At 26.3% G+C, this 27,500-nt stretch overlaps 1 protein-coding gene across 2 annotated transcripts in view; it reads left to right on the top strand.

The window, feature by feature from the left end:
* LOC105844212 (uncharacterized) overlaps positions 1–27,500 on the top strand; it is a 139,604-nt gene that overhangs the window by 34,348 nt on the left and 77,756 nt on the right. For both annotated transcript variants that reach the window (XM_065787941.1, XM_065787940.1), the window contains exon 4: positions 6,380–6,850. In XM_065787941.1, the coding sequence (XP_065644013.1) occupies positions 6,380–6,850 (471 nt within the window). The remainder of the gene's footprint in view (positions 1–6,379; positions 6,851–27,500) is intronic.

The raw sequence follows: 27,500 nt of genomic DNA, 5'->3' as shown, positions 1-27,500 counted from the left end.
CAGTAAATTTGAGTCATACAATTATCCTAATTGTATCTCACTAATTACTGAAGTTATTTTAAATTATAAATGTTACATTTGTGAAGTTGAAGTTGTCACATTATATTACAATTTATATGTAAATATGTTATGTTTTACTTATATAGTTATATATTCAGTGTAAATATATATTTTGCAGAAAAAGGAATACATTTTGCTTAATGGCGTTCTTATTGTTTGCATATAAAAATTGAAAACATGATGTGTGAATTTTGTAAATTTGAATTTGAAAAACTGAAGCATAAGATTAAAAATGTAATTTAAAAACAAGTTTATATATATATATATATATATATATATATATATATATATATATATATATATATATATATACAGTCTTTCACAGAAAGATGTGCACGTCATTAAATGACTTGGCAAAACACATTTTGCTATGATGATTTGACTGCGGCTATTTCAAAAAAGATTTTAAAAACGCGCTGAATGAAAAATATTTTGAATTATACCATAAGTGAAATAAATTACATCAGAACTTTTTAACAAACATTTTTATATTAGCGAAACGCTTTTAAATAATGTAACAATTTACTAAAAATGATTTTTTTTAAAAGTATAATTGACAGTTGTATATAATATTTTTAATTTATGTTATATAAATTGTTTAAGTATGCGTTTTTTATAATAAACATTATTAAAAAATGAATAAATTGTATGTGTATATATATATATATATATATATATATATATATATATATATATATATATATATGTATATATATATATGTGTATATATATATATATATATATATATATATATATATATATATATATATATATATATATATATATATATATATATATATATATATATAAATAAGTTTAATTTTGCTGTGAGCATATATTCAGCAAGAGTGCTTGATGAATGATATCAGAGCTATATAATTAATTTTTTGTCGAGATTAAAAAAATAACTACATGATTTTTACTACTAAAAGTTTCATGCGTTTAGCAATCATCAGGTAAAAAATACATTGTTTTTTTCGTTAAAAAATATACACAATAAACATCGTGGCGTTCAAAAACAATTATAAAACTATAACTATTTGCGAGCGTGGTTTGGTTTTTTAATCTTTGGGCTCGTGGTTGTCAAGCAAGAACTTGTTATATATATAGATAAATTAATATACCAGAATATACCAGAATACGAAGATGAACTAAGAAGAAATGGCTTCACTAATTTTAATTTAAAGTATAACCCCCAAAAAAGAGAAAAACAGACAAGAAAAAGAACTATAATATGGTTCAACCCCCCTTACAGTAAAAGCGTCTCGACCAATGTCGGACATATCTTCCTAAACTTAATCGACAAACACTTTCCAACATCCCACCCCCTAAGTAAACTATTCAATCGAAACACCATCAAATTGAGTTACAGCTGCACAAAAAATATCGAAAGTATAATAAAAAGCCACAACAAGAAAATTAGTTCAGAAAGACCAAAAGAATACCCACCCTGCAATTGTATAAAGAAAGAAAACTGCCCTATAATAGGAAAATGTAGAGCCTCTAATGTTATTTATAAATGTATAGTATCCCCCCCTAACACCCCAGAAAAATTATATATATTCGCCTAGCAGAAGGTGAATGGAAGAAAAGATGGGCTAACCACAAACACTCATTCATAAATAAAAAGATGAAAAATTCAACCACCCTTTCAAATTATATATGGCAGATAAAAGAAAACTTAAAAATAACACCAAAATTAACTTTGTCAATAATTAAACAAGTCCCCGCCTACAGCAACGTAACAAAAAAATGCTTGCTTTGCCTTCATGAAAAACTTTGCATTATATCATACAAAGGAAAGCAAAAATTATTAAATAAAAAAACAGAAATTATTTCTAAGTGCCGTCACGAAAACAAGTTCTTGCTTGACAACCACGAGCCCAAAGATTAAAAAACCAAACCACGCTCGCAAATACTTATAGTTTTATAATTGTTTTTGAACGCCACGATGTTTAATGTGTATATTTTTTAACGAAAAAAACAATGTATTTTTTACCTGATGATTGCTAAACGCATGAAACTTTTAGTAGTAAAAATCATGTAGTTATTTTTTTAATCTCGACAAAAAATCAATTATATATATATATATATATATGTATATATATAGGTAGTATTATTTCACTGTGAAGCTGTTCTGACAACTTCGATTTGAATCCGTGATGGTTTACTGATAAAATTAGGAAAAAAATAATAATTAAACTTTTCAAAAATATTGGTTTTCAAATTGATATAAAAACAAACCTAAAATCAGTAAATTTCTTTGATGTTACCTTTAATTTAAATGATAGCACCTATAGACCTTTTAAAAAATCAAATGATAGTCTTCAATACATACACACATCCTCAAATTACCCACCCCGAATCCTTAAACATTTGCTACTATGAATTTGCCAGAGATTGAAACAAAATTCCTCATACGAAACAGTATTAAAAAGTTAAAATTGAATATGAGAAGGCGCTAAAAACATCAGGATACAAAAATCCTGCTTTCAAGTTCACCATCAAGCAAAAACCAACCAAAAGAAATAGAAAACGAAATATCATATGGTTTAATGCTCCCTTTAATGAAAACGTCTTAAAAAATATTGCCAAAAGTTTCTTAAAACTGCTTGATAAAAACTTTTCGAAAACACATAAACTATTCAAAATACTTAATTGAAGCTACAGCTCCGAAAACATTGAAAAAATCATAAAAACTATAATCACAAAATTCTTTCTCCAAGAGTTGCAGATAATCAACAAGAATGCAACTGCAGAAATAAGCTAGATTGCCCGATGAATGGAAAATGCATATTTACAAATGTGATATACAAATGCATTGTCACCGCTAAAAACCAGCCTAAAAAAGTGGAAAGCAAGATATTGCAACCACAAGTCGTCCTTCAAGAACAAGTTATATGAAAAGGCAACAACCCTATCTAGCTATGTTTGGGACTTGAAAAGCAAATTTAATGAAACCCTCACTTTTGCCTGGTCTATTTTAAAATCCGTTTCCCCTTATTTAAACATTTCAAAAAAGTGTCACCTTTGCCTAAATGAAAAACTTGCAATTATTTCTTATTTGAAACCTAATGAACTACTTAATAAATGATCTGAATTTATATCAAAGTACTGTCATGAAAACAAATATTTACTCAAAAATTACATAGCTAGTACAAACCTAATTAACTAATAAAATTCGCTCATAGTTTTTTCATTTTTTTCATTTTTTTTTATTATATTTTTTATATTTTTTTATTTTTATTTTTTTTCTTAAAAATCTAAAATATTTATAAATTATGCATTCAACATAAATTATTTTACCTCATTTTAAATTTTTAATATGTAAATACCAATTATTATTTTAACAGTCTAATTTAGATTAAATAACCTAAATTATAAATTTTTATTTATTAGATTTATAAACTAATTACTTATAAATTACACCCACTGACTAATTATTTACAAGTTTCTGTTCAACACCTAATTAAAAACCATAATTTTCAATAAACTATATTGTCTATATTATTATAAACAATTAACTATATTGTCTATATTATTATAAACATTAGGTATGTGCTAATTCCTGGTACTGCGGGTAACAGTAACATATATATATATATATATATATATATATATATATATATATATATATATATATATATATATATATATATATATATATATATATATATATATATACACATACATATATAAATGTAAGCAATACACGCTTGCAAATGACATCTTAAAAAAATAGGATGTTGCGGGGGCTGTCAAGAGGATATTTGATGTATGTACTGTAGTACATACATCGACTATTAAATAGCCTGATCCGCAACGGAGTGCTACTACATCGACTGAGGGTTTGGCATGGGGCAGTAATCTTTTCTTTCATTATTCTTTGTTTTTTTTTTTTCTTTTTCTGAAAAATTAAAGCACACATTTTTACATTTAGAGTGCTAATATTAAGAAATTGCGACTTGCTCTTAAAGAACAGAGCAATAATAAGTTAGTAAAAACACTTATCTAATTTTTTTCTTCAATAATTTTTTTCTCAATTTTTTCTCCGTTTTCGGCGTTGTATGAAAACATAAACTGGCCATTTACACATGTGCTAAGCCATTCAACTTAAGTGGTAAGCCATTTTGATCGAGACACTTTTTATCATTTTTTAATATTTAAACAAGTCTAAAGTTATTGTTTAAGCTGTAAGATAAAAGAAGTAATAAACGTTATAAAAACCAGTTATAAAGTTTGATTGACAATTACGTAAAAAAGTTTGCATAAAAGTTATGTTTGATAATAACTTGTAAATAATGTAATAAGTTAAAAAAAAAAGAAAGTTATATTTTTGTTTATCTAACTTTTTCACCAAAAATTTTCAGTAAAAGAAAAAAAAAAGATGTTATACATGGCTTAAAAAAAAATCCTACAAGAAACATATTAAAAAAACTTTTATTTATTATCTTGCAAGAGCATTATTTATTTAGATAATTTCTCATAACAAACAAAAGAAAACAAAAATTTATAGTAGATGTTAAATTTTATTTTATATTAGCGCACCCTTTTGATATATTAATTTTTCTGTCTGTTTGTTTTGTTATTGTTTTGATTGATTTTATCAAAAAAATGAAAAAGCATTATTAAAACCTTTTAACGACATCTTATAAAGAGTTTCTTTTTTAATTATAAAAAAGAAACTTATTTTATGGATATAACTCTATTATTAATTTTTTTGCTTGAATTTATGCTTGAAGCAAAATAGCTCTTGCAATGTCTTTGTTTATATTTATAAGTTTTCTATTTCAAAATAATAGTTTAGAAAAATAATATTTTATATTAGTTACTTCAGTTTTATATAATAAACAGATTGTGCAATATCAAAAAAGTGAAAATAGAAATTTCCTTATAATTTAGAAAGAATTTTGAATACCAAAGTTATTTAAATTTTAAAAAATTAGATTTTTTTTCTTGGTTTTTCTTCCTTTTTTTCTATTTTTTAAAAAAAATTAAATTCCTTGTAAACATGCTATAAGTTATAACACTGCATCAAAAATATTCATAAAGCGTGCGTTTAACTTTTTTTACCTTAAAACAAGTGAAAGCACAACAATATATATTTTTCAATAAATGATACTTGGAAACTTAAATCTTGTTAGTTACAAAAAAAAAGAAGCAATTTTAAAATATTTAAATCATTTATACAAATGTTCAGAAAAGAATGAAATTAGTTTATGTTAAAAGATAATTAAAAAATGTATTATTAAGTTTAATTACTTAATATTAAAAAAAATAAAAAATGAAACAATATAGACTTCCACAATATGTACATTTAAAAAATAACACTTCTAGATTTGTTTTTCTTAATTAGTAAAATAAACTTGTTTTGCTGTAATTTATTTTGTTGTAATTAAAAGAGTTAATGTTCTTAAATAAAAAAATAAAAAATTTTTATGACATCATAATGTCAATGAGCTAATGCTCTGAGCTGTTTTTTATTTAAAACAAGGCCTGTATATATGTATATATATATATAAATATGTATACATATAATTATATATATATGTAAATATATATATATATATATATATATATATATATATATATATATATATATATATATATAAGAAAGTGTATATATATCTATATAGAAAATATCTTTATATTATCATGTATAATATTGTATACTTGAAAGAGTGCTCAATAGATAAACTAGAGCTGTATAGTATATATGTTACTGTTACCCGCAGTACCAGGAATTAGCTAAATGCTAATGTTTATAATATTATATTAAATTATATTATAAACAAATAAATAAATATAAATAATTATAATAATATATTAAATTGTATTATAAACATTAGCATTTAGCTAGTTCCTGGTACTGTGGGTAACAGTAACATATATACTATATATAAATATATATATATAAATATATATATATATATATATATATATATATATAAATATGTATATATATATAAATATATATATATATATATATATATGTATATATATATATGTATGTATGTATGTATGTATGTATGTATGTATGTATGTATGTATGTATGTATGTATGTATGTATGTATGTATGTATGTATGTATGTATGTATGTATGTATGTATGTATGTATGTATGTATGTATGTATGTATGTATGTATGTATGTATGTATGTATGTATGTATGTATGTATGTATGTATGTATGTAGGTATGTATGTATGTATGTATGTATGTATGTATGTATGTATGTATGTATGTATGTATGTATGTATGTATGTATATATTTTTTTGTGTATTATATTATATTGTTAATATGTCATATTACATTATAGAGTACCTTGTTGGAAATATCCCTACACTATTAGTACAAGGAAAGATTCTTGCTAGAATACCAAAGTTAGAAAAGGAACATTTAATTTCATTTGATCTTTATCTTAACACAATTGAATCTTGTTGGACTAGTATTATACACTTTACTAATGATAATTCTGATGCAAATAGAGTTCCAGGATTATATTATTGCGATAATTATGGGCTACAAATTGCAGATTCATATAATGGTGTTGATGTCGGTGTGCCTCTATATATATTAAAATTAAATTCTTGGTCAAATCTTGAAGTAAGTCTATTTTTAGAAGGTTCATTTTATGTGTATAGAATCAGAATAAATGGAGAGATTTTCTTTCTTAAAATTAATGATAAAGTGGAAGATTTTTACAATGTTGAAGTATATGCTTCAAACCTATGGAACTCTGCTCAAAATGGATCAATAAAAAACTTGTTTGTTATAAATGGTAAATCAAGTAAGTTTATTTATTAGATATTTGTATTATAAAAATATAATATCAGAGTTAGGCATTGCTACCAAATATATGAAAACCTACCGCCACTTCTTGCATCTTTAGCAACTAAAAACTTCTTTTTTCATATTTTTATATTAGTAGCACCAAAATTAGTAGTATTACCAAATTTTTTAGTTTTTATTTATTTTTATCAAAACCGAAAAAACTTTTATTGCTGATCTTCAATGTATAATTAATTAATTAATCTAGAATTCCTCTAGGATGTCAATAGGTGATCTTTTTTTTTAGGGTTTTTTTTTTGGCACCTCAGATCCCATTGCCTCTCCTTGTCTTATTTTGGGATTATTAGCAACTCATGTCTTTGCTGTTAGCAACTCATGGGTTTTCAGAAATGAAGTTTTAAAATTTTATGCATAGCCAAACTTTTAAACTACTTGATTGAAAATTTAAAAAACTTTAAGTAATGTTAATAAAATATATTAGTTTTCACAAACAAATTCTATAAAAACTATATCATATAAATATAAGATTATTTCAGTTTGAAGTTTAACAAATTTCAAGTTATGGTAGCTATTGAATTCGTTGACGTTTGTTGTTGATAATTTTCTTTTTAATTCTTTTTTGGCTCATTTTCAAATTTATTTTTCCTCATTAACTTTTGGTTCAACTTTTTTTAAATCTGTTTTTATAAACATAAATAATAATATATAATTGATATAATTTAGTTATAATAATATCAGTAGAAGTTAAATATATATATTTTTAATTTTATTCACTTCCCCAAGTTCAAGGGAGTCACTACAGTTGCTACTTATTTTTTTATTGTTTTTATCTCTCAACCCTTTATCAAATTTTCAAGACAAACCTTCTTTGAAACTACTGTATATTAGTTTATATATTTAAACTATTTAATAGTTATTAAAGAAAAAAAAAAAATTAAGATCAGAATTTATAATGCATTTATAAACCTTGCATGATAAATGCCTTAAACTAATGAGGTAAGTTTATAATATATAATACTTTTGTTTTGTGTAAAAAGTTTATATTCAAATAGTTTAGAAACCTACGAGAACCTATAGTGTTGGAACTAGTGAGCGCAATATATCTACGAGGGTGCACCATAAAACAACAGTTTTTAAAAAGTTGCTGAGTTTTAAATGTGTTCTTTATAATAAGATAACACTAGATTTAAAAACATACTTTTTAAGCAAAAAAAATTTTTAGAAGTGCCCCAAGACCATTTAACATTTAAAGGGTCCCTAATATATATGTTAAAAATATATATGTAAAAAAAGTATTCAAAAGTAGGCCAATCAAGTACTCAAAAAGGGATATTATGCAAAAGTTTAAAAAATCATGTTTGTTTTATAAATGACATAGTAAGAACATAAATTATCTTCAAAAACTTGTATATTTTATATTTTTAGTTTAAAATCAAAAGTTTTCATAAAAATTTAAAATAACATTTAAAGAATTGTAAATAAATTAAAAATTTTAGATTGACAACAAACAACAAATTTACCTGAACAAATTTCTTGAATGGGTTCAGTAATTAAAATTAACACTAACTGAAAGTAATCAAAAATGTTTTAGAAAATTAACTTACAAAAAATTATCATAAGTTTTAGTGTTATCTTCATAATCAGATAATTCAAAAAAGTAAACAAAAATTTTACAAGTTTTAAAAGTTTTCTCAAAAATCTGAGAAAACTTTTTATAATTATGTATTATAGTTTTTACCATTCAAAGATTTTAGTTTTACTGAAAAATGACAGTACAATTAAATTCTGTTCTTATGTGTGTGTGTGTGTGTGTGTGTATATATATATATATACACAGGGTTTGTGATGAAGAAAATTGCCAAGCGTGTTATATCACGCTCGTAAAATTATAATATGTTGTCATCGAGCGCAATTATGCGCGCTCGGAGTCAAGGCCGCAAGAGCGATCTTGAAATTTGAAAATTGTGGAAGACTGTGTTTATAAAAAGCATTCTATTTGTTATATGACTTTCATTTGTCAATGTTTGAAGTAGTATCTACAACAGTACATTTATACTACTTCAGTAATGTAGTTTTTTATACTTACCAACTTCTTGTTTTTTATGTGCCAGATCGCTATTTTTTTAAACTATTAATGGTAAAAAAAATGCAACTAAGCAAAAACGCAAGTGCCTAATAAGTTCTTATAATAGAATTGAAGAATAATTTGTGCCTAAAATTTCTTGCTTTCGTTGTTTTGATATGTATTTAAAACGCAGTTAACTTAATATTTACGATTAACGGTTTTTATGTTTCTTGATATTTTTTTAATAAATAATTTTTTTTTGTAAATTTATTAATAGTTATTATATGTAATTTTAATTATAAATATAAAGATAATTATATGTAACTTATATATATTTATATCTACATTTATAAAAGTACACATTTTTACTGATCAATTTATTTCATTTAAATCGTTTTCTATAATATATTTTATATAATATAGACATCAGTTTGCTTTAGTGTGAAACTGAAAAGAATAGAAACTGAATAGAAAATGAAAAAACAATAATAAAAAAGGGTTAACAATTTTTAACTAACGTTATGTTACATTACGTGAGCGTCGTTAGTTAAAAACATAAATTTTAACTGCGTCATTGAAAAAAGAATGCTGTAACATTGCTCAAAAAAAGATTATTTTTCTTAATTAAGTTTTTTTATATAAAGTTTTTAATTTTTTTCTCTTTCATTTACATTTTTTTTCAAGTTAACATTTTTTTTAGCTTTATCTTATAGTTTTTTTAACGCATTTTTGAAATATTTCAACATTTAACATTAACATAAACCTTATCATCAAACTTTATTATCGTAAATCAATGTGTAAATACTTGTTGGCCAAATTGTCGAAACAAAATATAATAATGGTGTGCAATACATGCCTTCCTGGTCAAACCTGCAACAAATGACACTTTAGCTCAGTTCAAATTTAAGAAATTAGAATCTATTAATTAAGAATAAAAATTCTTTATTTTAAAGGTAATAAATTATTATTACCTTAGAGGATTTTGTCTTTAATCCATTGGTTGAGGTTACACATCGCTCATTTGAGGGTTTCTCGCTCTCACATCTTATTGCAGTAAGGTGAGATGCTTTTTCTCAATGTCTTTGAATTGCGTGGTTTGTCACAAAGTTTGTCCCATCGATAAACCGTAAAGCACCTTGCCGTATCAAGCCTTTACAACCTTGTAATACTGCTTCCCTATTTCATGTACAATCTTTGCAGTATATTTCAATAACATAACCGTTGGTAATTTTAGTTCTAAAGCCTATTACCTCTTCAACTTTACTTTGTTTCCTTTTGGAATATCCTTGATTGCGGACATTCTAAACAGCAGAAATGTTTAAAAAAACCTACACTATATTCAAAAATGAATTTAAAAAAATCTCCATTATGAAAATTTATTTTTATTATAACCGATGTGTTGAATATTATTAACAAGAAATCAAATAAATCTTATTTGACATTTTTACAAAATTAAAAATATTCAGAAGCTTTAACTTTCTTATAGTTATTTCCTAATTTTCTATTATATTTCATTTGCACATTTTTATAATCACATTGTGTTTCCACGCGCACTTGGTTAAAATAGTTAACGTTCCATTATTGAAATTAGCTGTAACGACTTCAAACTGTTCATTCATTATCTTAGTGCAATACGGAAAAATGCTGACAAAACAGCAAAACAGAGCAAAACAATAAAAAAGCGGCATGATATATATATATATATATATATAATATATATATATATATAATATATATATATATATATATATAATATATATATATATATATATATATATATATATATATGTATATATATATATATATATATATATATATATATATATATATATATATATATATATATATATGTAGTTCTATAGTTTGTTGGCTTTAGGAAGAGCGGAAGGAAAAAAGTGATTCTTACGCCAACACATACGTCACTTTTAATTACTTTTGACTTTCGTCCAACATTTCCGTGTTGGACGAAAGTAAAAACCATTAATTTAATTACAAATTAATCGTTTTTTAAAAAAACCACAAAAACGCAAATTTAATTGACCAGAATGTTTTTAAAAACATTCTGAATGTTTTTATAACATTTTGAATGTTTTTAATAATATAAACAATGTTTTTATTTTTATTTTTTTTAATTAAATGTTTTTATTTTTATTTTTTTTAATAAAATGTTTTTATTTTTATTTTTTTTACTGTAAATCATGCGCGGAGTGTTGCTACATCGACTATCTTATAGCCTGACTCGCAAGGGAGTGCTGCTACATCGACTGACAAATAGCCTGACTCGCAAGGGAGTGCTGCTACATCGACTGAAATATAGCCTGACTCGCAAGGGAGTGCTGCTACATCGACTGACAAATAGCCTGACCCGCAAGGGAGTGCTGCTACATCGACTGAGGGTTTGGTTGGGGCAGGCAGTCTATCATTATTAAAAAAAAAAAATTCCGGTCTTGCATTTTAATTTTTACTTTTTGTCAACAAAATATCGAAAAAACTTTCGGACAACATCTAAGGGTTCTATATATATATATATATATATATATATATATATATATATATATATATATATATATATATATATATATATATATATATATATATATATATATATATATATATATATATATATATATATATATATATATATATATATATATATATATATATATATATATATATATATATATATATATATATATATATATAGGGTATATAGATTATGGTAATATGAGCACCTTATGTGAAAATTGAAATAATTCAAGACTTATCATTAAAAGATCAAATTTTAGGTCACTTTATGTTGAAACAATACTACTATTTTGCTGTTTGCTGTTTTGCTGATAGATATGGAAGTAATGGTTTGATTGGAAATTACAGCAGCACAATGAGAGGAAAATCGTGGAGATGAGTAAGCCTTGACTTGGAAATTGAAAGGGAATAAAAGATTCCATGCCATCCTGAATCCAAGAAGTTCTGTAAGAAGCACATTTTCAGCAGGAAGACAAAAGATTTCTACCCAAGGGCCATCACAAACCGACTCCAATTCCGAGGGCTATAATTACAAGACAATACCATTAGAATAATGTATAAAAAGGCCCTTGATGTGCGAAATAAACACTTGAAGATATTTTTAATAACATATTAGCCAAAATTCTTGAGAAAAGGAAGACAACCAATTTTGAATGTTAGGCTTCTTGTGCCCAGTCATCCCACCATATCATTTCTATAAAAGTTAAACTTGAACAACAATCAATGTTTGCATAAATTTGTTAGTGATGTTGAGAGAATCATAATTGTTTGGAGAATCAGCTCCATAATTTAATAATTTATGTCAAGAGATTATTTTATAAATATATATATATATATATATATATATATGTATATAAATATATATATATATTTATATATACAGTGGTGTACACTAGGATTTTGGTCGGTCGTCTGGCGGGCGACTGAGAGTAATAATTTAGTTAATCTTGGTTGCCCGCCATTATCTTGAGTCGTCCTTTATCATTAAAAAAAAAAAGTTTTATTTATGTTCTATATGTCTCAAATGAGTTTTTTAAAGTGTGTGTTTTCAATATGAATAAAATTATATTTTCATATTTGATGAATATAAAGTTATAAAAAAGATTATTTATCTTTATTCAATTTTAGCGGTTACGATACGATATTTATTATAAGAAAACTATTGTTGATGTAACGATATTTATTATAATGAAACTATTGTTGCATTTATAAAGTAGCATTTAAAATGATTCGTATTTTTATTTGCGGCACATTTTAAGTAATTAAACTTTACATGAATGAGAATTGTGAAAAAACTATTGACACATTTATATAGTAACGTTTAAAATGTTTTGGTATTTTTATTTGCGTCTGTTTTATGTAACTAGCCTTTTATTGAATAAAAAATGCGACTTTAAAGACTTTTTAAAAAAAAGTTTTTAAAAAACATTTAAACTAGCGTTTTAAACATCTTGGTATTTTTATTGCGCACTCACTCTTTTTTAAAGAAAGAAAAAAAAGTTTTTTTGTAATTAAACTTTTAATGAACAATAATTGAAAGATAAAATAGCTTTCAAACAAAGTTTTTTTGAAGTTATTCTCTAAAATAAAAATGTATCATTATATTTAAATTATTTTTAACAATATAACAATGGAATGTTTACTATTATAGAGCTTATAATAAAACTTTATTTGTATTTTAAAATTTTATTATATTATTTAAAGAAGGTGATTTCAACAAGCGTTTTAACAAAATTAAATAAAGAGTTTATTATTTAATTAAAAGTGTTTGATAAATAAACTTTTAACATAAGAAATTTTTATAATTTAATTTTGTAAAAATGTTTGCTAATTAGCTGCAGTTATGACTTCAAATTTTCATTCATTCTTTATAAAAAACGAAAACAGGTGTTCTAATTTAAACAGTATGACATAAGTTAATAGAAAAGAAGGAGAATAAACTTCAACAATAAGACTTTAAAAATATTGCTTTATTGTTACGTTAGATTAAAAAGTAATTATCAAAAGCTGTTTCATTGATAAAAATTATTATTTCGTTAATAAAAACTAATAGTCTTTCGAAAAAAAAAGAACAAGTTTACTTTTAGTGGCAAAAATGTTACTAAATGTAGAAATGCAAACTGCGACAAAAAAATAAATTTGAATAATGAGTAACAAAAATTTAAGTAATAAGTTAAAAAATAAACCAGTTTTAATAGTCGCCCGGCCGGGCGATTTAATTGCATCAAAACATTATTTCCAGTAGCCCTTCGAAAGATTTGAGTGGCATTTGCCATTGGGCAATTGCAAGTGTACACCACTGATATATATATATATATATATATTATATATATATATATATATATATATATATATATATATATATGCAGCTTTGTTGGAAGCAAAGATGTTTAAAAATAAATAAATATAAAAAATATATATATACATATATATATATATATATATATATATATATATGTATATATATTTTTTATATTTATTTATTTTTAAACATCTTTGCTTCCAACAAAGCTGCAAGCAGCCACTAATTAAAGTTGGAAGTTATTGAAAGAGAAAAGATAAAGATTGTAGAGCAAAATAACGATTGACAGATGACTTATAGGATTGCAAATTATATAAATCAGGAAAGCAAGATGAAGGAAGCGAATTCCAAAGAGCTGATGTTTGAGGAAAAAAATTAGACGAGTAAGCGTTTTTGGAGCACTTAGGAACAGTCACAGAAAAAGGATGAGACTTAATTGAATGGCGAGTAACACGAGAATGAATTCTAGTAAATGGCACAAGAGACGCTAGCTCTTTAGAGCAGTGCCCATTATAGTATTTGTAGAAAAGAGAAAGAGAAGCAACATTACGACAATGTGATAATGGTTGGAGGTTGGCTGCAAGAGCAGGTCCAACTATGTTTACAATGTGTTTTTGCACCTTGTCTACAAGAGAAAGGGCATCATTAGAAGATCCGCCCCAGATACAGCAACAGTATTCCATGCAAGGCAGGATTTGAGATTTATAGAGATAGAAGATAGAATACGAAGTAAGTTAGTGACGAGCCCATTAAAGAGATGCAACCTTAGCAGATGCTAATTTTGCAACCAATTTGATATATGATTTCCAAGAAAGATTGGAAGTAAGAGTTAATTCTCGAAGATGAAGAGTAGATGACTTATCGAGTATATAACCGTTCATAAATATAGAAAGATCTAAATTATTGTGATAATGATTGGCTGAAAAAAATTGAGTTTTATCTTTATTGAGGCTCACCAGCCACTGTGAGCCCCATGCTGTAGCAGAAGTGAGATCCTTTTCAAGCTCAAGTGCCCCCTCCAAATAATCAGAGAGTGTTGGTTTCTTATCACGACAAAAATAAATGGTAGTATCATCAACAAACAATGCCACCTTAGATGTGAGAATATCTGGAAGATTGTTAATGTAAATTAAAAAGAGTATAGAGCTGAGGATAGAACCTTGAGGAACCCCTGAAGTTACAGAATAAGAAAAAGAGTGCTGTCCATCAAGGACAACTTTTATACTACGATTGGAAAGGAAGTATTCAATAATCTTAAAGATGTTGCTAGATATACCATAAGAAGAAAGCTTATGGAGAAGACCAGCATGCCAAACTTTATCAAAAGCTTTTGAAATGTCAATCTAATGCACGATAAAACCTATCAGTTATTACTGTTAGCAAATCATCTGTAGAACGAGAAGATCAAAAAGAGGACCACAAGCTGTAGAAGAGTCTAGGCAGGAAATCACTTTAGATACAGAAGCTGGAGTGATACGAATATCAAGCAATGGATTAACCTGTTTGTTGGCAATATCAGGTAGAATGCAACTAGTGGAATCCAGAGATGAAAAGTTTTTAGCAAACAATTCAGCTTTGTTTTTAGGTGAGGTGACAAAGTCTGAACCATACAAAAGAGGTGGAATTAAAGATTTGCCCTTATTATTAATACTATTAAAGATTCTCCAGAAGTCATAAAAGCCTAATTTTTGTGATGAAGTACGAGATTTCATGACCTGAGAATAGCGGACTTTGGCATTAGACAATACCTTTTTACAATTGTTTCTAGCAGTAATAAACAGATGTCTGTTTATTACTGCTAGAAACAACAGAAGAAAAATTACTTCAAAGACCACGAATATTAGTGAATGATAGGTTTAGAGAACTTGGTGATGATGATGGTTTTTTGTGTTTTATAGTTTTTGTAAGTACAAAAGTACAAACAAGGACACCATCCATGCGCAACATGGCTCTGTTAATACTTTAATGTTTTTTAGCTGTTGATGGAATCAGCCTCTCTGAGAGCTACCACAGAGTTTGGGAAACCTGACTACCAGCCGGCCTTAGAACCATAAGACTGAGTTTTAGAGCTTTACCCTCATTAGGAGATAATGGAATGAGACACGAGCAAAACCTATGCATTAAATCAAACAAATCAACATCCTAAACTGGAAACAATGTATTAAAAATACATCTGTGCTAGCCTAATAGATGAAGTGTATATGTGTGTGTATATATATATTTATATATATACACTTCATGATATATATACACTTCATGATATATATATATATATATATATATATATATATATATATGTATATATATATATATATATATATATGTATATATATATATATGTATATATATATATATATGTATATATATATATATATATATATATATATATATATATATATATATATATATATATATATATATATATATATATATATATATATATATATATATATATATATATATATATATATATATATACAGTCACAGAAATAAGTCTGAACAAAACATTTTATTGTGAAAAATTAGCTTTGTCAGGTTATTTCAGAAAATTATATGTTTTTGATAAATACTTTTATAATTATTCTAAAAGCAAATTTAATCATGATTTTGTTTAGCAAAAAATTAATCAAGGGTAATTTACTTAGGTTGCTAAAATTTAATGATTCCCGAAGGAGTGTTAAAACTTCAATGAAAAATAATTATCCAAACATGTTGTTTTGTAAACAAAGTTTTGAAATTGGTTATTAAAAAAGTTTTTAAATCAATAGTTTTAGAAATATTGTTGTTTTATGAGTAATTTATAATAATTGACTGATATTTTTTTCAATTCATTTGATTTACCATTGATATCATCAAGTATGGGAGGTAAAATCAAGGAATGTTTCCAAGGTTGGCGCAATTTGGTTATTGACTAGTTCAAGCAAGGTAAAACATTTAGGTCAATAAATAAAGCGACTGGAATGACATAAGGAACCATCAGCGATCTGATTAAAAAGTATAATATGTTTGGATATGTGCAAAATCTGCCAAGATCCGGAGCTAAGCATACAGCATCAAGAATAGATAGACATATTGTCAAGATATTGCAAAAAGCCTCCTTGAGAAAGATGATAGGTTACAAGTGAGTTCATCTGCTATTTGAAATCAATTGAAGGAAAGTGAATTCAAAGCAAGAATTCCACGCAAGACACCATTCCTTTCAAAAATCCATCAAGAATTGCATTTGCTTATAAATAATATAATGTAATGCATTTGCTATATAATAATATAATGTAATGCATTTGCTAAAAAATAATAATAATATAAATACAAATAATAATAAAATATAATAATAAAAATAATATAATATAAAGCTAAAAAATAATTATATGTAATATAATATAAATATATATGTAATATGCTGGTATCATTCTGGAGGAAAGTTTTGTGGACAGACTAGTCAAAATTTAGATCCAATGGAGCTCAAAAAGTACGGAGAAAAGAAGGTGATGCATTCACACTCAGTTGTATTTGAGGTACAGCAAAGTTTAATGGAGGCAATGTTATGGTATGGGAATCAATGGCTTGGAACAGAAAAAGAAAACTGGAGTTTATTGATGGAATTCTGGACTCTGAGTTTTATATTAACATTCTCGATAAAAATGTTCTGGCTTCAACTAAAAAACTGCGATTAGGAAAAATTTTTATCTTCCAACAAGACAATGACCCTAAACATACGTCAAAGAAAGCAAGAGAGTTTTTTATCCAAAAGCAAATTCAGTTACTTCATTGGCCAGCGCAAAGTCCAGATCTCAATCCAATTGAACATCTCTAGGCTATTATGAATATATGTATATATATATATATATATATATATATATATATATATATATATATATATATATATATATATATATATATATATATATATATATATATAAATAAAAAAGTAAGATGAAAAAAAACAACTTTTTTACGGTACTTAAAGTTTCATGCTGTTTGCGGCACTCATCAGCCATATATTTAAATCAAGAAAAAACCGTTCAAAAATACAATTAAAAAACTGTTACAAAATTAAAAAAAAACAATGGAATGAGTTCTGACGTCAAATAATAATAGTAGTAATACTAATGATAATAATAATAATAAAAATAATAATAATATGGAAAAACATCTTTTTTAATCGCCAGTGTCATATTGGGAAAGAAGGAATCTGTTTCTATGTCTACACTTAGAAACAATCTCACTCCTTTTATTCATTAAATTTGTATTTTTATAATATAGAATTTCATATTTTTCGGTGAGACATAATTTGCAAGATTTCGATGCTGGATTATATGCTTTACATCGCCTGAGAATTTTCCACTTAACTATAGGGACTAAATTAGCTTCTTTTAACTTCCATACATGTTTTGAGAGTTCAGTATCATTTTTGTATTTAGAGATGTTAAATGATTTAACGTGATTAGCGTATCTTAACTTGAAAGGAATCTCACTTATCCCAATGTAGGATTTTTTATTAGAAGATGAATCAAGATTATCTGTTGTAACAGTTGCTTGATATGCAATGTTGCTTGTTAAACATTTATTAAACAACGGACAGAGATTTTTATTATAGCAGTTACAGTCCTATTGATTAAGGTTTGTATTGTTGCATAAAGTGTATTTGTTGTGCGAATTTGGAATTGATATTGTTATAGGATTATATGTTAGACTACATTTATAACCAGACTTTAATAAAGCTTCATTATATAGAGGAATGGTATTCTGAAATATTTCTTTGTTAGATGAATTTGTAGACAATCTAAGTTCAATCGAACGTGGTATTTGTTTTAATATACTCGGCGGGTGATTTGAATCAGCATGGATGTAATTTAATGTATTATCAGGTTTGAAATAAGGTTTAAAAGTGCAGTCACTAAGATTTAGAGTCACGTCAAGGTAGTTAACAATTTTCATGTTGCATTGTATAAAAATCCGTAAGCCATTGCATTTAAATATTTCGACAATATGCTTTTTTATTTTTTCCATTTGAGGGCCGGTTTTATTACTAAAAACTGCCAAGCCATCGTCACGGTATAAACCAACCTCAAGCTTGTTATAAAATTTTGAAATTTGAAAAAGACGAAATATTCCTACCAGCTCACAAACCTCTGCACCGTCGAACGCTCCCATGGAAACATCAAATAAACCACTTAATTGCTTTATCCAAACTTGATCATTATTAAAAAGCAAAGACTTTCTTGCATGAAAAATTAGTGACATGTTTTCTTTATTTAATGTTAGGTGTTGCTTCGCCAAGTTGATAGAGTTTTTAAGAAGTGTTTCACTGATAGAAGGGTAGAAGTCAATAATATCAAAAACTAAAAATTTATAAAGGTGTTTATCTTTTATGGCCTTAAACCAATCGATAACATTTCGAGTGTTTTTCCATTGATTTAATTGTAATATATTTCTTAGGCCTGTATTAATTTTAGAAAGAATATCTTTACTAATTCTACCTCGTTTTTAGCAGGATTCAATAAACGGACAGTCGGATTGTTTTCAAAATTATCTTTATGGTCTTTAAAGTGATAAAACAATCGGAAGATGTGTTAATGTCAATTTTATTGAAAACTTCATGATTTTTCAAAAGACGTTTACCTTCTAAGTTTACTTTATATGTCTACATTTAATTTTGTAACGGTTTTTTAATTGTACTTTTGAATGGTTTTTTCTTGATTTAAATATATGGCTGATGAGTGCCGCAAACAGCATGAAACTTTAAGTACCATAAAAAAGTTGTTTTTTTTCATCTTACTTTTTTATTTATTTATTTATTGATCTATTTTGTGATTATTTCACTTTATATTGATCACTCTCAAATCGAACAAATTGATTATTATTACATAATCAAAACAACAGTATATATATATATATATATATATATATATATATATATATATATATATATATATATATATATATATATATATATATATATATATACGTTTTGGCTAACTCTAAGGCAAGTTGACCCTAAAAGTGAAAATACAAGGTTAAGATCATTTTTTTCAGACAAAGCTTTATTCTGGTTTGTTGTTGCTTCACCTTTTTTACTTTCCAGGTACCCTCAGTTACCTTTCAAAATACCCAAAAGTCTTCAATTAGGTGACACTCTGGTATGGCTGGCGGATCGTCAATTTTTTTGACAAAATTGATGTTATGAGTTTCATAGCATTGGTCTTTTTGGCATAGTACAATGAGGCTAGGTCTGGCCTCATCGTATTAAGCCAAATATATACATATATATATATATATATATATATATATATATATATATATATATATATATATATATATATATATATATATATATATATATATATGTATATATATATATATATATATATATATATATATATATATATATATATATATATATATATATATATATATATATATAGAGATATATATATATATGTGTGTGTGTGTGTGTGTGTGTGTGTGTGTGTGTGTGTGTGTGTGTGTGTGTGTGTGTGTGTGTGTGTGTGTGTGTGTGTGTGTATAAAGGGAGAGAGCTTTTAATTTAGTCTTAGGTTACAATTTTAATATAAAAATTTTTTCCACCAAGTTAGGGGTATTAATGCCTATTTGTTACTTTTTGTTTTTTTCACCAAGATATTTTTGATACCAGTTTTTTTTATACCACTCATAAGGTTGTTATTGAAAGTAATAAAAGACAAAAAAAAAGATGTTGAAAAAAATTGTGTTTTTTATGTTACTTAGATGTCTGAAAGAAATTTTTTAAAAACTCTGTCATATATGGGCAATACCAACATTTCTAAATTTAAGATGTAGCAGATTAAAATAAATATATAAAAGGAAAAAGACCTTGATAATGCACCATAAGAACTGCAAATGACCTGCTAAAAGGTACCGCAAATTGTGTGACTTACTTAAAGTCATAGTATCAGAATTAACTTGTTGAAAGGTATATTAACTGGTGTGACTTAAATATATTACAAGTGCACACTCTTTTAAATGTTAGACATAAATAGAAATATTGAATGTTTTGAAATTAAGTTTGACTTTATTTTTTAAACTAAATTGGTATGCAGATTCAAAGGTAAAAACTTTAGATTAGTAATTGGCTCTTTTAAAAAATGATGGCAAACCATAATTAAACAATTATGAAAAAAAAAAAACACTTGAAAACTTTATAAAAATCTTCATTATTCTCAAAAAGTTCTGTTAAGAAATTGTAAATTGTTATTTAACAATGGGACATAAGAATAGGAAGAAAAAAAAGAATTCTGCTGATTAATAATTTCAGGAAGAAGATTCAATATTTCAAATAAAAATTGGATTTTTGAGTTGACAAATTTTGAGTTTTTGCACAATATTTTGCAATGATTTTTGTATATATTTTCTTGAAAACAGCTAATGAGGCTGTAATGAGACTTTACTTTTTCGCATTATTACCATGACCACATAAACTGTTTTTTATGTGGTCATGGTAATAATGAACAAACTTGTGTTCTGTTTGACTTGACATGTGATCTGTGATTTGTTTTATATTATTGTAGAGATTTTATGGCAACATATTTAGTTGTTATATTTCTTCCTTGTATAGTAGAACCTACAAAATCTAATTACTGTTAAAAATATTTTATGCTTAAAATCTCTTAAAAGTATTATATGCTTCTTTTTTCAAACTCTAGGCAACAATATTCATTAAAACATGGTATTGATTGTCATTATGTTCAACATTAATTCCAACTTTTTTCATGATTGGTTTGTGATTTTTAAACAAAATAAAACTGATAATTTTTATTTGATTCTTTTCCTGTTTGAATGAAGAGTTGACTTATGAGTTGAGCAAACTCATAGGTTGGGTGTAGCTGTTCCCACAATATAACAGTTTCATGTTTTAGAATATTAGGTGGGTAAAATATAGGCATAATAATACTGTTTCTTTTAACATTGTGCAGTTGATTGTAAATTTATGTAAATTAGGCAAGCTTTACTTTGAAAGTTTGCTTTCTCTAAAAGAAACAGAAAAGTTTAAAAAGTCTTAATCTTGACAGTTTCACAAATCTCGAAAGATTCAGTAAAACTTGAATAAACATCAATAAAAGAATTAGGTAGATCATATGTTATCAGTGGAGTGAAATAGTTTCTGCTAAACTGATGTGTGTACTAGCTTGGAAAAAACATCTATATTGTGTGCTTTTAGAACTTTACTCTGCTGGATATAAGTTATTTTCCTAAGTTAGACTCAAAGCAAATAGAAGCAGCTGTCACTGTTGGCATTTTCACTTTATTTGTGTTAAAGAAATATATACATACTTTTAACATTCATTGTGTCATTTTTCAAGTCCTAAAATAATGAGAAAACTGTCAAAACGTCTACTTTTTGCATCATTGAAGTATATCTATATTTACATCCTCATTTCTCATTCTTATCAAAATATAATCATAAAGTTTTTTTTTTTTTAATTAAGTTTTTTTTCAAATTAATTACCTCCCTAAGACTCCAGTAATATCTCCCCAAGACTCCAGTAATATCTCCCCAAGACTCCAGTACAGTCCAAAAAGCTACTCATTATTTTTTTAATTTTATTTTATTTGAAACTTTGTCTCAACTTTATACCAAATTTTACTGAAGGCTTCAGCTATTTTTATTTTTTAAGTTTTTTAAATTTTACTGACGGCTTCAGTAAAATTTAAAAAACTTAAAAAATAAAAATAGCTAAAATGTAAACGGGGCTTGGCGATAAGACAGTATATGTCTTCTTCTTGCTCTTGGCATTTATTATATATGTAAATTATTTTTCGCATTGTAATTTATTTTATATGGCAAAATATATATATACAATAAAAATAGAAAATAAAAAACCTTATGAGGGCGTTAAACTACTTACGTTTGAAATAATTCGTACAGCATGTTTTTGTGAGTAGTTTTTTTATTTTAGTTGTGTTGGTGCTGCACCAAGCAGTTATAAAAATAACAAATAAAGAAGTGTTAGCTTGTATTACTGGGAACATTTAAAAAAATACAATAAATAACTACGGTAAGTTATTTAGTAATTTCGAAAGTGCCAATGGACAAATTCCACTCATATTATTTCATTTGTTTATCATTATCATATTATTATCACTCATATTATTTCATTTGTTTATCATTATCATATTATTATCACTCATATTATTTCATCTTTTTTTCGACAACAGCCATAACTATAATAAAATTTACAAAACTTCAAACTCATCAAAATATAATAGAAAATCTCTTTCCCCCCCCCTCTCCCCCCTCCTCCCTCGTCTCATACAGTGACAGTTTTTTGAGTCGTTTGTAAACCGTTTTCTTACTCTTTAACAATTTTTTTTATTCTCTGGTCTTTTTTAGTAACTTTTTAAAAATTTCATATTTTTTTATATTCTATAGTTTTTGGGGAATGCATATCACTATTCTCCATGGATTTGTCACTGAGTGCTATTTAAAAATTAGCAAACCCTAAGAAACACAATGTTAGTTAAACTCTTACTGCACTGATCACTGCACTGAGAAAAAAGATGAGTGTAGTACTTCCAGAGGTGTAGGGTTTGATGATTTAAGTGTTTAGGATTTGAATCTCAAACCTCTTAATTTCGATCTGAAAATTCACTAGTAAGCTATTGCATCAATTATAAAGTAGTTTGTAATTTTGTGTGAAATTTAGAAATATTGAACTCTTTTTATATTTTAAAGCATCTTTTTTTAGATTTTTTTTAAATTATCAAAATCGCCCCAAAGTAGTTTTTATTATTTTTATTTTAAAGCATTTCAATTTCAAGTATTTTAAATGATTGACAATACATCCAGTGTTGTCAATCATTTATCCAGTGTTGTCAATCATTTATCCAGTGTTGACAGTAGTTTCAAGACTAAAAGATAAAATAAGTTATAAAAGCTTTTTCCTTTTATGTAGAATTTTTACAATTATTTATAGCATTACTAGCAGTAGGCAACCCGTAATACGGGTTTTTAGTAAATAAATAATTTATAACAATTTAATTTTTATTTGTTTTCTCTAACGAATTATATATTTGTTAATGTTTTTCTAGTTCTGCTTACATTTTTTTTTCTTGGCTTCCTAGTTCAACTAAATTGTAAGCTTCATTAAAGATACAGATTACGGTTAAGTTAAATTCGAACGTTCGAACATTATATGCGCAAATAACAACAAAATCGTTATGTTAAAATATGACCTGAATTATGTGCATAGATTATCCAAGTCTTATTTTAAAGTTGCGGAAAATTGTTTAGGTAAAATATCCTGAATAAATTTTCCATTTTCTTTCTCTTAATTTTAACTGAGTAGTTTCTAATTCTTTTCAAACTGTTCTTTATTTTTCTAAGAGTGATGAGTGAAGCTTAAAAAATAAATATTCACAAAAATTGTGTCTTAACTTGTATGTTAATATAACTTATTAATATAACTTGTCAACTTGTATGAAAAGAAATTCTTTAATTCTTTACTCAACATTTTTGAAGTAATTGTTACGCTTTACATGAATACAAATTTGAGCAAAATCGATAAATGTATTCACATAAAGGTGAGCAATTAGTCTAAAAGCGCTGAGTAAAAAGAGTTGATTTTTTTATTCACCTAGCATGAGCTGAAAAGATTATAAACAGATGTTAAAACCATATAAAACATTTGTAAAAAGTATATTTAAACTTGTGTTTCCTTTTTTTTAAACAAATTTATTTACACGATATGTAATTAAATGTGTAACAAAAATATACATATACATATAATAAAAACCCTTCATAAAACAAATTTTTTTTAAAAAACAATTGCAGACATAAGTGGTTGAAGGTGTTATTTCACACCAATATGGAACTGAGATATCAGGAGTTAAAGTTTTGAACACATATTGTTCTAGATATTTTTATATAGCAAAGATATGTTAATATTTATGGAGGGATATAGTAACCAAACACTTAAGATTGTGTATGTAATATTTAATTTCATGAAAAAAATGTGTTTTACATGTTTTTTTCATGAAAATTTGTACATAACGCCTGCATCCACTATAAGAAAACACATTGACTGCAATACAACTAAGTGGATGAAGGTGTTATGTTCATTTTTCACTAATAATATTACAATATTCACATAAGATAATACAAAATACACATGACTATATGTATGTTGAACTATATTAAATAAATAAATTTTCTGTTTTACTGTGAAACTTTTATGTACACCGTACATAACCACAATAATTTCACTATATTAGACCCCTTATTTTATTTTTATAAAAATGAATCTGTGCTCACCCGAAGTGAACACAAATACATTCTTGACATCTTTTACAGAAAGCAAATGCTTGTGTTGTGAAAGAAGACAATGGTCTGCAACGGGATTCGAACCCACGACCTTCGGATTGGAAGTCAACAACTGTAACCGCTGGACTACCAACCACTTTATTTTCTAATGAAAATGTTAATACCTGTGTATTGCTTTTTCTCAGTCTACATTTTTCCAAGACATTTTACTAATACCAATCATATAACCTAATACATGATTATATTGTTATAACTTACCTATATCTGTGTTGTAAACATAAAGTAAGCATGTAAGTTGTAAGCATTTTTTATTAAGGCCAATAATGTACTGGGAGGTATTTATTTCAGCAAAAAGACATTCTTTATTTATTTATTCTTTTTATGAACATCAAAACAATAATAATACAATCAATAAACAAAATATAATATAAATAAAAAGTATAAATCAATGTCTAGTGGTGGGATTATCACTTATCATTATAAAAGATAATGGTCAAAACAACTGTTCATAAAAATATCTATACTTCGGTTTAACAAATTCTACCAATTTGGATAAATCATTCAGTTTCTCCTTAGATATTGTTCCATACTTTCCATTATACCTTTCAATATGAGAAATATTGGGTACACCCCCTCTTTTGTTTTTTATAATGTCCACTTTTTTGAAAGGGACACTCTTGTCATAACACTCTTTATAAAGATATTCCTCCACCCTTATCCCATATTCCTCCACCCTTATCCATTTTACTCCATCCCTAAATTTGACTTGCTCGTTTAGCTCATCTTTCTTCCTATTAAATATATTAAGTTTTCCTGGCAATTCATCAAATTTCTGGAAATGTTGGGCCATGTCTATGATTTTGTTGTTTTTTCCAGAACTTCTAATCACATCTCGATACTGGTCTGGTGTATAAATTGAATCTATCTTTCTTAATTTTTTTTCAATCCTTCCGAAGTCACGGTCTGAATCCATGTAAGTATGACCGACTTCAGGAAATTTGTGGTCAATTATTTTAAAATACTTATTCAAAATAAGGTATTGATATAAAGTGATTTTGGCCAGCACAAGTGTCTGACCAAATAACAAGGTGATCATATTTCTCCTTGCATGTCTCTGCAAACCGTAATACGCAGCTAGCTATTTCAGGGCTTCCCCTATTAGCCATGTCCTCCGGCCAATTGCAGAACACTGCCCTTTCTCCTTTCATAGACACTACATGAATCCCAAAGTTGTAAAACCATATCTGGAGCAGGTAGAACACTTTATTTGTTGTTATTTTAGGGAGTGGCATTGTTTACTGCAAGTCAATCGTAGCAAATGCAGTCGATGTACTGATTTTTGCCCTTTCTCGATCAGTCTCCATAGCAGCTATTGCTGCAGACACATTATCTTTGTGAGGCACATTATCTTCGTTTTTATCGCATGTGCTACAGGTGTCGCTTTTTGGATAACTGAACGAGTAATTAAATTGTGTAACAAACACATTTGTGAAGGTACATTTTTTAATTTTATACATTTCGCTTAATTCCTCTTTTCTCACACTCTTCTATGTACGATTGGTACAACAAAGCAATATTGAGCACAGGCGATAAATACTTTTTATGAAAGTTTTTATTTCTAGAGTAGTGTGACTCCTCTACTGAGGATTTTTTAATGTGGGCAATGATTCTTTGAAGAACCTCATCTTGCATTTTGTGGGGTCTATTTGAATGCCTCCCTCTTAAGTCCTTTGGTGGAGCAGAAACGCCATCATCAATCCTACTTTTTATAATATCCACTTTCTTCATTCCAATTTGGAAGAGGCTGCAGAGAGCTTTCTTACATATCTGGATTTCCACACCACTTTTAGATACTTTATAGAAATAAGAAGCACTTTTATGGGATTTTGCAAATTGTTGCATTCTTTTAATGGCTGTTTTAGTAATGCATTTAAACATAGGACGTTCTTTGCGTTTACATCCAATTTGTGAAATGCCTCTAAAAGACTTGCTCTATCTTCTACACTAATCTTTGAGCTGCAATTCCAACGACAATTTTCTTTGCACAGAATGCCCTCATTAACCATTTTAGAAGGCATTTCTTTGTTCGTACCCTGACTTTTATAAGACTGCCCTCTCTCTCTCGCTAATGCCGCTGCCTTTTTTTTTCATGACTCAGGTTCACATTTTCGCTTTTTTGAAGTTTTCTCTTTCGGGGTAAAGGACTTCTTCTTCCTTTTTCCTATAAATAATACAATATATTATTATACAAAACATTATTTTACTATCAAATTTACATTGTATTATAGTGATATTTTTATAAACAATACATTTTGAAATATATTACCTGTAACTCATTTGAAATATATTACCTGTAACTCATTAAAATATATTACCTGTAACTCAACAAGTCATTGGAAGCAATTGCTGATGAATGTATCTCTACATCATTACCAGATGATTGAAGATGTGTATTC

This window comes from Hydra vulgaris, chromosome 01 (assembly GCF_038396675.1).
Source record: "Hydra vulgaris chromosome 01, alternate assembly HydraT2T_AEP".
NCBI lineage: Eukaryota > Metazoa > Cnidaria > Hydrozoa > Anthoathecata > Hydridae > Hydra > Hydra vulgaris.
The sequence above is the reverse complement of the archived record's forward strand: the minus strand, read 5'-3'. Positions and strand labels throughout refer to the sequence as shown.